Source organism: Centropristis striata, chromosome 1 (assembly GCF_030273125.1).
Source record: "Centropristis striata isolate RG_2023a ecotype Rhode Island chromosome 1, C.striata_1.0, whole genome shotgun sequence".
NCBI lineage: Eukaryota > Metazoa > Chordata > Actinopteri > Perciformes > Serranidae > Centropristis > Centropristis striata.
In genome coordinates, this window is record NC_081517.1 from 29,146,616 (window position 1) to 29,160,447 (window position 13,832).

At 39.6% G+C, this 13,832-nt stretch overlaps 1 protein-coding gene across 2 annotated transcripts in view; it reads right to left on the reverse strand.

Annotated features, from left to right (window-relative positions):
- Nucleotides 1-13,832, reverse strand: part of ctnna2 (catenin (cadherin-associated protein), alpha 2) — a 352,125-nt gene that overhangs the window by 36,515 nt on the left and 301,778 nt on the right. For both annotated transcript variants that reach the window (XM_059337500.1, XM_059337510.1), the window contains 3 exons: nucleotides 4,464-4,556; nucleotides 2,104-2,260; nucleotides 1,263-1,463 (listed from right to left, as the gene is read on the reverse strand). In XM_059337500.1, coding sequence (XP_059193483.1) covers nucleotides 1,263-1,463; nucleotides 2,104-2,260; nucleotides 4,464-4,556 — 451 coding nt within the window. The remainder of the gene's footprint in view (nucleotides 1-1,262; nucleotides 1,464-2,103; nucleotides 2,261-4,463; nucleotides 4,557-13,832) is intronic.

Genomic DNA, 13,832 nt, shown 5'->3' on the forward strand with positions numbered 1-13,832 from the left:
TTGGATTTACTATCAAAAGTTTTTAATATGCATTTTCACAAATGTATTTTGCTTGAATTTTTTTTTATGCAATGTGGAAGGTTTTGCTATCAAACCAATTCTGTTTGATTGCATATTAAAGACACAAAAGTAACCCCTAGCTCAATCTGTGCACACACTGGGTGACAGTTTGTCTTTGTTTCGCAACACTGAATTAAACAGTAGACAGTTTACTCCCATAAGACATAAGTGAGAGGCCATGTAGAAGTTTCTTGTTGAACATTTACATTCAGTGTTGCATTGGCAAATACATATTTCAAGCCCTGCATTGTTCACATCCACGTTACCTAACTTTTGTTCCCTGCCTTTGCTAGCACATTGCAGCATATCTTGGTGGTCAACCACCGCCTGTAAACTTTTTCACAGTGGAGTAGTGTAACACAATTTGAAGGAATGTGTATGGCGTCAACCATGAACTCATGTGAAGGAGAAAAACAGCTCTATAGTGCTACTATAGGTCAAAAACCCCACAGGGAATCCTAAATGTGCCTGCAACTCAATATTCTGAAAGGAAAATGAAGCATGAATTGCTTTTATTCCACTCAATAAAAGAACAAGCTATCAGTGGGCCCTGCACTATTGTGGCTTAGACTGCCTTATACTTGAAAACCCTAAAATCCCACAAATATACACTAAGCTAATATGACACTTACATTTAACAGCACTAAGCACAACTATAACAGTTAACTCTTTGCTCCTGACAGTTCCCTCACACTCAATATATGCTGAAGAGTATTTCTGGGAGGGGCAAGAGGGGGCAATCTACACTTTAGGTGTGACCGAGACATGTGTTGGCCCTGAGTCCTGTCTGCCACAGGGATGAAGTCAGGTCTCCTGGAATGTGCCATGACACAGAAGCTGCGAAGTGACGGAGAAAAAAGGGAAAAATGGATGAAAGGCAAGAGTGGCAGAGGAGTGAACAGGTGGTGCCCGAGGTTTGTGATAGAGCCAAGACACTGATCCAAACAGTGGGACACTGAGCATCCAGGCAATTAAAGTGTGTTTGTAAGTCACTGACCACACTGGGAAGCTAATGTAAGTGCTAGCATGTGTGTGTGTGTGTATGTGTGTGTGTGCTCCACTACTCCTCATGGAAGTAGCTGAACTTGCCAAAAAGGTTGTAGCAGAATATTTGATTCAGGCACAGTACAAGGGTGAGGGACACTGTATTAATCTCCACAAACTTTTTGTGCGACACCAGCTTTGTGTAGATGTGCACTAACCAGTCTCAGACAGGAGCTTGATGGACTCCAGCACACGCTCAGTGTAGACCCCTGGTTCGTAGTTCTCCATCTCCGCGTTAATGATGTGGACCACGCGAGCAGCTCGGCCCCGGATGGCTCCAGCAGTTCGGTCAAGAGTGTCCACGTCTCCCTCTTGCAGAGCAATTACGCATTTGTTGACATCCTCAAGGATGTGGTTCTCTTGGGAGAGGAAAATAAAACAAAACAACAGTGAATGGAACTGAAGGGACAAAAGGCTTTTTTTTTGTTAGCAAAAATCATGTTTTGGTTCTTCAATTTCCTTCTTTATAAAAATAAGTAATACTGTGTGCTGATGATTCATATTGTGCTTTGTTGATGTAAATAGAGCCGAATGTATGACTCATGTTTCTTTCTGAATGAAAAATTACTTATTCTTTATTAAGTATTTTTAAAAATTCTGAATAGTTACACTTCATTTTACCTAATCTTCTTCTTTTTAAAAAACATGGCAATATATTCTCCAATGAAACGGAAGTGTGCCTCTCTATTCAATCCTAAGAAAATGATAAATGGGACAGATATATTTAAAAGAGAGAAAAAAGAACAAACCATGATACAAAACAATCAGTTTGTTGTCAGGTTGTTTTGCTTCCTGACTATTTCTGTGATTTGCTCTATTGTTTTTTGAGGGTTTTGTATTATTCAAACTTGTTTTTCACCTCAAGTCAGACACCTCTTCAACTGGATGTTTGAAGTCACTAAATAAATCTGTCACTGTGAGTGAGTGAGAAGTAGAGACGTGGATTTGTTTTCTTCAATTAGTCGATCTTTGAAGAATTTGTGATCTATTGCCTCATACCTGACACGGAGAGGAAGTCATCCACAGAGGTGATGTCATCCACGGCCTCGGTCAGGATGCGCACCTGCTTCTCCCACTGATCCTTGAAGACGTCCATGTTGTCCTGGGCCACCTTGCTTTGGGGGCGGGCCGCAAGAGTGAGAGCAGCGTTGATAACCTGGCAAATATGAAGGGCAGACATCATTACACAAGGTAAACAACATATAATGTATTATATCTTATTTTGAACAAATACAGCAAAAAGATCCCATACAATTATAACAAGTCAGTCTCTATAAACTTTCCAACTTCCCTACCCTATAGGTGGCTCTCAGCTCCAAACAAATTATTTCCTACTGAATATGTAAACAAATCAGAAATAAAAAGTTTAAAAATAGAATCACTGCCTTGTTCTTTTATGGCTCTGCAACCAGCCAAATTGCAGTTTACATGCATGTCTGTCCAGACTCAAATTCAGCCATGACAGGAGACAATGCTTCCTAATATGAATCATGCTGCAAAGAAGCTACAAATTCTAAAAAGTGGACGTGTCACGCAGAAAATCAATACAATCAGCACAGTTTCAAGGTAGTGTCACCAATTCATTATCCAACCAAATGTAAAATATGGCCACAGTCCTTCCCCCTGTTCTGAGTTATGGCATTAAATAATGAATACTTTTGCAGAAAATGATGATGTCACTGTGACCTTAGACCTTTAGATAATAACAAATTCATAACTCCATCAATTTATCCTATTTAGACATTTTGGTGAAATTTAGTCATAAATTATTAAGGAATGACCAAAAAATATATCTTGTGAAATCACTGTGACATTTGACCACCAAAACTGAATCACTTTATCCTGGAGTCCCAACTTGACATTCCCAATGTATTGCATTTGGGAAGGACAGATGGACAACCCGGAAAACATAACGCCTCTAGCCACGGCTGCCGTCATCGCGGAGGCATTAAAAGCTACACTGTTTTATAAAACAGCTTGGCACTGTGATTTTTGGCAAACATTACTTAAATAGAAGTGAAAAGTGCATATGTTGGGGAATATTTTCAGCTTTCACTTTGGTGGTCTAATCAGTATTTATAGCAGCATGGCAGTGTATGTGGTAATGACTCAAAAAACTACACTGTTCATGTGCATCCTAATGAATAATTTGATTGAGAGGTCTATGTGACAGAGGAATGACATATATCAGATGTTGGTTATACAGACTGTTCTTGTTGTAGGATTTAATTGCTGGTTTTGGTCTTTTCATTGGATTCGTTCACAATAAGAAATAGACATATTCTGTAAACACATCACCAGTAACATGTTATATCAAAAAATAATATATGTGTGTTGTTCAGAAAACTCATGAATGTATTAATAATATTTCTTCCAGCTTGAAGGGAGCAAGGTTATCTTCCTCTAGAAAGTATCTTGACTTCAAGAGTCTGATCGATGTAAGATAGAACATTTGGCTTCAGGCCCAAAAAAATCCACACACCACTAAAAAATAAAAAAAAGGCAAATGATGTCCTTAAATTCTTCTGTCTTTTGGATTAGCAGCGTCCTGCTGAGACTCTTCACATCAACAGACTTGTGGGACAGGGAGTATTAATCATATCACCATGACAGCTGGTATGTCTACTTTGACCAGAAGAAGCTTTTTTTCCTCCCTGTTCTTTATCACTTCCTACTTTTCAGATATAGCTTTAGTTAAATGAATCTGATGTAGGAAAAAGACACACTGTGATCGGGACACGACAGTCGCTGTGGCTGTGTGCTTGTCTCTGTGTGTCTGTTTACATGTGTGCAGATAAGGGACCTGGGTTAACTCTACTCAGAACAGATGGAAATATTTCTCTTTGTTCCACCCCCTCTTTGTTCCTCCTTCCCCAGCCACAGAGTCTGTTTCTGTTATGTTTTTTAATCTGTCTGTGTTGAGCATTGCCAAAAGGTATCAGGAGATGGTTCCTCCCAAAGTTTTTTAAGTAAGTGGGTCTCAGCAGGTGTGCATAGTGGGGCCTGCACATGAGGTCCTGAATCTTAAATCCAGCCTGCCTTCTCCAGCTCTCTTTTCCATTACTATGCTGGCTCCCGTGTGAATGATGCCTACCGTTGACCTTGGAAACAATGGATAGAATATAGCCTCCTCTTTTGCTTGCATTCCGAGAAACAGTACTACAAGGTCCACACGTTACTCATCGCTTATCCTCCCATTCAGCAACTGTAATGCTTTCTGTCATTTCCAGCTATTCCAAATTCTAAAAACTCTCTAAAGATACTCCTCTGAGATGAATTTAGAAGAGTTTATAATTACCAAACCTTTATGAATAGTGCTTGTGTAAAGAGTGCTTTTTATTGGATGAAAGTGTTCTCACCTGTGGACATAGGCTGTCAATTTGGGTGGCAGCCATTCGAACCAACTTCACACCCTCTTCATTGTTGGAGATGGAGCAAGCCAGGTTGGCCACCTGAATGAAAAAGGCAGAAAAAGGAAAAAGGACGCTTAAAACTAAGGACTTTTTACCTGAAGGTAATGAGTAAAAAAAAAGATTTTCCATTTCCACTTCGGCAGGCTCTCAAGTGAAAACCATTGATTCATATGTTCTCAAGCCTGCATTTAAACAACATTCACGCACCTGTAAGTACACAAAATCATTTTTTTGATTGTTTCACTCTTTCTTTTGGCTCACCTGTTGGCTCATTCACGCACCTGTAAGTACACAAAATCATTTTTTTGATTGTTTCACTCTTTCTTTTGGCTCGGATTGGCTGTACACGGTGCACTTTTCAGTGATGGGTACAAAAATCGACAGTTCGGATCCAAAAGTGCATTCAAGTTAGACAAATCAAGTGGCCTCTTTCAAATCTCTTTTGAATCAAAGTAAGTCTTTTAGGTTAAAAAATGTCCTCTTTGCAGCTCGGCAAGAAAAAACAGAGATGGAACTTTATACTTACAAGACTTGGGTAGATATTTAACTCTCTCATTTCAACAGCTGAAACCTCATATTAGCTTCATTTGACTGTTAGCACTTTTTGCAGGTGGATTGTGGATTTGTCTCCAATCTTACTTTAGAATTGCGTTAATATGAAATCTCTTTACAGCCATGTAAAGGAGGAACAATTAAAGAGATTTGTATGATGTGTCACTAACCTAAATTTTTATGAGTAGAGTAGGTATGCACAGTAGATATAGTACATCCAAACTAGATATAAATACAGTGCATTTTTTGTGTTTTGTATTGCTATCAGCACAGGAAAGGGAATTCAAACATCCATCTTAGAAAATCTTTGTTCCAGGAAACAATGCACCAAAGGTTGGTGCACCCTGGTCTTGTCTTTGAAAACAGGAAATAAGCTGCATTTCCATTAAACTCAAATTACATTTTGGAGTGAATGTTGTAATGTCCCAAAAATAAAATGTGATTTAGGGACGATTCCATTAAGCTGGTTTAGAGCGAATAAATGAAGCTGCATGAACGTACTTTTGTCAGAAGATGGTGGTGTAATGTATTGCTGTAGCCTAATCCATCAGTAAACAGTAGTAGAAGAAGAGATTGTTTCCATGTCCTGTTTAGCGCATTAACTATTTTTCTGAAAATGAACCAAGCGCATATTCGAAAGTTTAATCAAATTTTGGTGTTTCCATCAAACTTTTTCTAGATGATGTAGATGTTGTGTCAGTCCAACATATAATGCGTGGGAACTCTTTTTTTAGAGACGCATGATGAAGCAGTCCTCTAAATGATCCCAATAACATGATTACAGAGGGCAAAATTGTTTGTGAAGGGGCATAGCTCAGGTTGGAATGTAGAGCTCAGTTGCCGCAAGGTAATTGGATTCATTCATATCCAAAACAGCCAGGTTCACACAATATGTATACAGAAAGCCTAACTCATTAGGTTGACATTTCCAGCATGCCTGTGATGCATGACTGGCATGCCTAAATCATTAAGAGGCCTGGTGGTGCAAAGAGGTGCTTTATTGTATAATTAAGGTGCCAGATGGTTTTTATGTATGAAACAACCATCACTTTGATTTATGTCTGTCCTTCTATCAAGGCATGGCTTCTTGATAACATGCTTCCAACCTGACTCGTTTATTGGAAACAATTTCTTTGAATTGCATGTCAGGCTGAGCTGTCTCAGTGAGATGTCTGTGTGTGAATCTGTCTTCATTTTTTTAAACTAATTTTGCATGATTGATGGCATTTGTAGATTTTGAGATTTGTTATCGGTATGCAGTACATCAAACAGACTGTTTGGTTAATGGGGACTGCTTGAGTAATTTTAAAAAAGTGGAAAATTCTGAAGGTGCAATACAGTAAGGTATTTTAATAAGTGGCTGTTTAACCATTAACAGACAATATGAACTTTGACAGACATAACACTTAAAAATGTATATTATATAAATACGGTCGCCAATAAAATTGGAATTAAATGTTTTTACCTCTTTACATGAAATTATTGTGATGATGTGTTCCTGACAGATAAAGTGTACATCTACTCAAAACTTTATTAATCAATATCTTCCAAACATATCATGAAAATGAAACCACAAGGATTGTGTCTGAAAACAAAATTATTCCAACTTTATGGGAGACTGTGTATATACTAAATGTTGATACAACTCATTGTGTGCCATGTGCTACAAGACATGCTTTGCATTGTCTTTTATTGTGCTTTAAGTCTCTTTTTTTGAGGCTCCCCCCACTTACTAGGGTCAGTTAACAAACGTCAGAAAAAAAAGGATATAAATTAGCATCCCTATAAATATAATTCTAAACCCAAACCTATCCTCTATCCTCTTATTTTTAACTGAAACACACACACACACAGTCTGCATTGTATTCCCATATAATGGGATCATATTTCTTCACAGTATTACTGTATTTCACAGTTAATTTTCATAACTCTAAACTCTATATAATCCAATATCCTTAAGTAAATCAGATTGCAGCAGGAGCCCAGGCTTTGAAACTGAGCTAAACAGACACATGCCTGTTGGCAGCAAAAGGTGCCAGTCTGTATTAGCACTTCTAGTGCTCACATGTCACTGTTTGAGGCAAATTGAGGTAAATCAAATTTGTGTTAGAGGACTCTTGCTTAGAGCTCTGTCTCTTTACTCATGACAGCAATGAGCACATTGATGGATTGCAGTCCTTTACGTGAAGCAGTGTGTGTATGTGTTTAAAGCGTGTGTGTGTGTGTGTGTGTGTGTGTGGTGTGTGTGTGTGTGTGTGTGTGTGTGTATGTGTGTGTGTGTGTGTGTGTGTGTGTGTGTGTGTGTGTGTGTGTGTGTGTGTGTGTAAGAGAGAAAAACAGAGTGTGATTGAGAGTCTATGTTCCACATAAATGTGAGTGGCTGCTTGCAGAAGGTATAATTTAAAGGAAAATTCCAGCATAATTCAAGCTCCTTGTATTCACTTACTGTTTTACATTACAGTAAACCACACGGAGCATTTCCTGGGATCTTTATAATGTTGTGATATATTGTGGCAAATTCCTCCTTGTCTCTGCAAAGTAAATTTGACATTCTACCAAATCCTTCCAGTAAAGAAAAGGGTGGCCAAATAAAGCCATTATTGTTTAAAATCCAATTATGTTTTCCTTTTACTTAAATGGACTCCAGCTGAAAGAAGCAAAGACAAACAAAGCACCTGCTCTGTTTGTCTTTTTTCTCTATTGGTTCTGACAGAACACCTGCCATTGTACGAGCAAGTAAAACCGTACTGTCTTGTCTGATCTCTCCTACATGCAACGGACCTATTTGGGAAATATTCTTCACATGATATTTTTGTTCAAATACAAGATGATGAAGGTTTGTGGGCTGAAACTGAAATCACACAGAAAATCTCATTGAATAACAAAAGTGTTATGTGTCATTTGCTGTGTGCTCCACAAAGGCTTTCAAGAAGTAGGACAAAGGTTCAGCACTTTTTCCATTAAGCTCCTTTTCCAATTATACTATAATTGCAGTACCTGAGTAGCAGGAAGCGAGTCCCTTCTCTTTCTGTCTTTATATAGTGGTCTCCTTTCTTTAGTTCTGCTCAGGCCCAGCGGCCTAGTGAGGCTTCACTGGGCCAATATGAGGTAAAGCGGCAGAGGACTTTCTGGAGGCTGGAAACATGCCCAACAGGCCCACTCCCACTCCCTTTTACCCCAACACAGAGAGCTGGGCCAGGGCCAACACTGCAACATCCAGCCAAAACTACTAATTGCAATTATCTAAGGAAGTGCCTCTCCTTTGAGGTTTTGTTTTTTTTTCCAAAGAGAGGAGGGAAAAACCAAGACAGAAGGTTTGAGACTACACCGCGCAAGCCTAATTCTGATATGGTCAAGGATGTTGGAACAGAACACGCAATTCAAAGCGGTGTCTGTGTGTGTGCATGCCTCTGTGTGTGTGAGAGAGAAAGGGGGCAATAGAGAAAGAGAGAGAGAGAGAGAGAGATCCCTGCTGAATGCTCATTCTTCATTTTAGCCTCGAACAAAGAACTATCGATTTTGTCCTTTTGCTCTGCCCTGGATAATCACTTCAATTCTAATTTGATGAAGGTTTCCACTGCAGTTGGAGAGATGGGCATTCTCATGTATGCTATCTAAATCACCTAAATGGAGCTGAGTAACTGAAAATAGATCTGACAGTGTCATTTTTTTATGCAGGGGGGTTGTTACTGAGATCCTCAAATCTATCGTCAGGAAGCACTGATGATGGTAATACATTAAATAACTACTTAACTGTCTCCCTTTTTTGCTATTTAGCGCTGTCTGTGCACAATGCACAAAATCAGTTTATCTCCATGTAATCTCATGAATCTCCTCTTTGTTGCACCTACCTATTATTTGTCATATAACCGCTAAAAAACTTCTGACGGATAACTTTTTCCCCCTACCATTTCTTCCTTTATATATCTTTGATTGTTCTTGATGGAATGAACACTTGAGTGGCTGTGCCAAAGAGCAGGGAAGCTGAGCCAGGAGGAGACTCTCCTTGCTTCACTCAGGAGAGTCAGTGCCCCCGTAAAGCATGCCATTTCTGCAGCCATTTTCGGGCAGCTACACCCCACAAATCTCCCTTCCAGTTACTAACTCTCAAGACCGACTAATAGAGCCGGTGTCAGCCAAGGTGCCGGGCACAACAGCTTCGCCCGAGGAAGAAGCAGGAAGCGCACTTGAAAAAAGGAGAAGAATGGGAGTGGAAGAAGCAATCAGCGGGGATGACATTTTAAGTTATGTGATGTAACACGGAAGCACTTTGTTCTATTAAAAGTCTGTCATGTGGATGCGTACTTGTTGCGGCGATGGCATGGACTTTATTGACATGGGCTGAAGGGTCGTGTTTTATCTCTTTCAGATGCACAAAACCACCAGAATATCTCGCCTCTCTTTACCTACTACCTCTCTAACGCTTGTGCACACAACATGCACTCACACGCAATAAATAAATCAGTCTGTCACCATAGATGGAGCAGAACATGTAACAAGGGAATACAGTATGCAAACTGTGAAGCAATTACAGGCCTGCCCTCGCAGGAGTACATCTTTGTTTTAGTCAAGAGCTGTCAGCTCCCTGCAGTGATGCCTGTACCTACAACGCATGAAGCGGAGGTGACAGAAACAGGTTAAGGGCGCGTCACGTTCGGTAACCCCAGATGTCAAGGTTGTGTGAAGGTCAAGTCTACAGGGGATATCAAGCAGCAGCCGTCGACAACCTGCTGCGTCTGACTATAAAGCCACGCCTTTGAAAATCAATCTCTATTAAGGAGTGAAGTGCGTATTGCCTCAGGAAGAATGCCCACCGGGCTCGCAACTACATCAAACGGCATGCCAGACCTTGCAGCATATTAAAGAAGAAAAGTGTGAAATAACAAGAACAAAGGTAATAGATTTCCGAGCATGTTCGCCATGATAATGGTAGTATTGTACACTTGGATCTTGTTCAGATGAAGGTGGTTCTTGATTTGTGGATTACTTATTTTTAAAACTTGACATCCTTTTCTGTATTAAGGGACTTATATATATCACATCCTCCCGTGTGGGTATGATCTACAGGGAACACTGTTTAAATAAGACCTTATTTCTAGAATATTTCACACTTCAGATCGCTAAGTATGTTTGAAAAAAGGCAACAGACAATCAAACGTTTATTTTCTCGTATGGTGAGGATACAACATCTGAAATTAGGGAATGGCTTTGTGAGCCATTTTGATTGCAGATTGCTGTTTAATTGCTCCCTCTGCTACCTTTTCTGTATCTCCCACACCCACCCCTCGCCCGAGAGACAAAGTGGACCTAAATTGCGAGTGACTCTAATGCACTTAGGAGTTCTCTCTACACTTCCTAACTTAACTCGGAATGGAAATGAGTTTAAGTCACTGTTTACTAAGTGACAGGTTCACTAATATGTGGCTGACTGCAACACAATCCTGCACTCCTCCACACACCGTCTCCCAGCAGACCCCTGGCTCGGTTCATCAACTCCATGCAAACAGACGCAATCGCTAACAGAGAAACAAAGAGTGACTCTCATTATTTTTAATGCCCAAATCTTTGAGAGAAAACAAGGTTCACCCAGTAAACTGACAATCAGGGGTTCACTCTCGCATTAGATAAAGAGGATTAAAAATAAGATGGGAGCATTTTTGTCTGTTGAATAAGAAGACAAAGATGGCAATATTTATTAACTGCAAAAAATAAAAAGAAATACGACAGGATCTCTTTCATATGAAGAGATACACTCTGTGTCCACAATATTAGAAACAACTATAACATCTAATGTTCAGTTTGAATTGATACTCTCAGAGAGGAATTAATGTAACTATAGGGCTGGACTGCATTACATTGAGAGGTTCTTCTATGGTTTTGCTCAGCCCATTAACAATCTACAATCTCAGTATTAAATATATGGTTGAATTCTCAAAAAGTTGACAAAAACGGGTAAGTATTAGCATATTAAAGGTTGAATATGTGACATGAGATGTTGTACTGGATTGCATTGTACCTAAAAGAGTGAACAAGGGGTGTACTGTAGGTTCCACTTTATCAGTGGTTCTCAATCATTTCCATGTCAGGATCACTGATTTGATACAGTTTATTTCCAGGGAACTTCATCCGAAAAGATTTTGGTTGTTATAGATATAGAGGCCAAATTTGTTTTGTTTTCAACTACAGTTAAGGAGCTAACAGTGGAGGAAGAGAAACCTTTGATCAGAACAGTCACTTATATGACTCTCTTATGAATAAATAGGGGAATGAAAAACATTTTCTGACTGTAATAATAAAATAAGATTAAGAAAACTTACTAACTCAAACAATGTAACTAAAAATTTAAGTAAAATTATAATTACAGTAAAATGCTTTCATCTTGGTTTAGTAAAAATGTTTAGTCAGGGTTTTCATGCTGTGCTGATAAACTGTAGGGTGCTTAAAAAATCAGGCTAAGAAATCCACTGAGGGCCCTTAATAGCAACATGGAAGTTCACTGACCCGATTCCATACGGTCAATGAATCCTTAACAAAGCTGCTTCTAGGTCAGCTCCAGCTATTGCACACATCCCCTTTGACCAGACCTTGACAATAAGAACATGTACAGGTGAGTGTGACTGAAGTGGCGATGTACACAAAGGGGACAGAGCAGGTCAAGAGAAAATGAGACAGTCCACTCTGGAGTTCACCGATTATAGTCGACTCTCATTCACTGAAAAATTGCTACCGTTAATTACCCAGTAATATGTTCAATGCTCCTCACTGTGGTGGATAATTAAGCTCGCTTTTTTGACAGCACTTTCTGTTCATTTAGACATGTATGCAGTCAGAGTTAGACCTTGCACTTGCATTTTGTTCCTTTCAACCAAAGTTGTCTGCAGCATCTGAAGTATGTAGCTTCAGCACTCCACACAAACAAACACTTAGAAATTCTCTTTAATCCTTATCACTTTAGGAGTGATACTGCCAATACTGGTAAAATGTCTGCTAAAAAAAAAAGAAGAAATAACCCCAAATGATCATGTCAACAAACCAAAATTAATACTGAAACTACATCAACATTTATCTACTATATGTATGAGATAATATTCCTGCATGTTATCCCTTTAAATCGGACAGCAATGCCTCTCAGGGTTTCCATAAAAATCTAAAACCCAAAATTATAATAATAAAATAAACCATAATAGCCTGAACCTAGCTGGGATGCCAAAACCTTGGGGCTCAACAAACAGACCCTGAAAACTCTAAGCTCTAAATATTATTATGTTTTCTCACTATGACTTTGATGATGCCATACTTGCAAAAGACCTTGAAGACCTTTTATAGATTTTGGCTACACGTTAAAAACTCATCTTGGCTGCCTTGTTTCTGCCGTTTCTGTGACATGAAAATATATTAAACAGCCTCTTGTATCACACTGCATTTTAGTTTTGGAACATCCTCTCACAGGTCAGAATTTGACATCAATAAAAATGACGTTGAATTATCAATTTGAGAACTTTATGAAAGTGCATAGTGTCTAAGTGGAAAACATTAAAACTCCATGCAGGGGGAAGGTTTTAGTTGGACCACAGAAATATAATAAGTGGTTTTAACCCTTATGCTTTTATCAAAGAAAACTCAAGTCCAACACTTTTCTTTTCTTGCACTCTATACTGTTTTTGATTCAAAACACAATATCCTTCACAATCACATCATGGTCTCCTTGACAACCATGACTGAGCTTGCATGAGAAGCTGACAGAATGTGATCTACAGTGGTCGTTTCTGTGGAGCCGCAGCTGAGGATTGGGTATTCCTGCTAATACCGTGGCTGACTTCTCGATAAATATGATAATTTGCTTGCAGGCTGCTGGGGAGGCAAACCAGAGCTGCTAGTAGGGAGAGGTGAGAATCATACGTGAGACAGCAGCGTGGGTGGATGACAACACAGTTCAGACAAGTACAGACGCATACACATACGCACGCACGCACACACACACACACACACACACACACACACACACACACACACAAACACACAGGCACAACCGGAAAGGAGAGTGGAGCCACCTGATGTAATACAAAAGAAGATGTGAGCAATCTGTTTGCAGCAGTCTGTACTTTGCGTGTTCACCCCTTTATACTGCTAAATGTCAAGGACCAGTGGTTTCTGTCAGTGACCACATACACAGAGGCTTCAAAATGTGATTTATTTACATTGAAATTTGAATGCCTAAATGCAGGCGGCCATAGGAAGAGAGGATGGGCACCTAGAGAATAATATCCACAATATAAAATTTTATTGAGCTCAACAAGGGACACAGAGAGGTAATTGAAAGCAATATAAACAAATCATAAAGCTAGCTGGACAGAACTGACTTGGGAGGAGGATATATGTGTGTGCGTGCTTGTGTGTCTGCACATGAACTAGATGAACATCTTACAGCTTCAATTTAGAGTCCTGGATATTGGATTATCTTGTTCACATTGCTGTGAATGACAGCGCATTAAAGAAAGAAGGGAGAGGGGAACAAATGGCTGACTCACTTTCCCTCAGGCAGAGGGCAACTGTTCACACTTCCCATTGGCCTCGGTGCCTTGCCGCTTCGCTGTGCTCCAGTTTTGAGGAGCAAAAGCCGGCTAGACAGATTTCTCTTCATTTTGCTACGAGCGCTCTCTTGCACAAGGGGTGTTGGTACCACCTATACAGTCAGAAAGTTGTGTCTCCCAGGTAGGTAGTACAGTAGTCTGTTCATCTTACAACATCTTTTGCCTTTTGCTC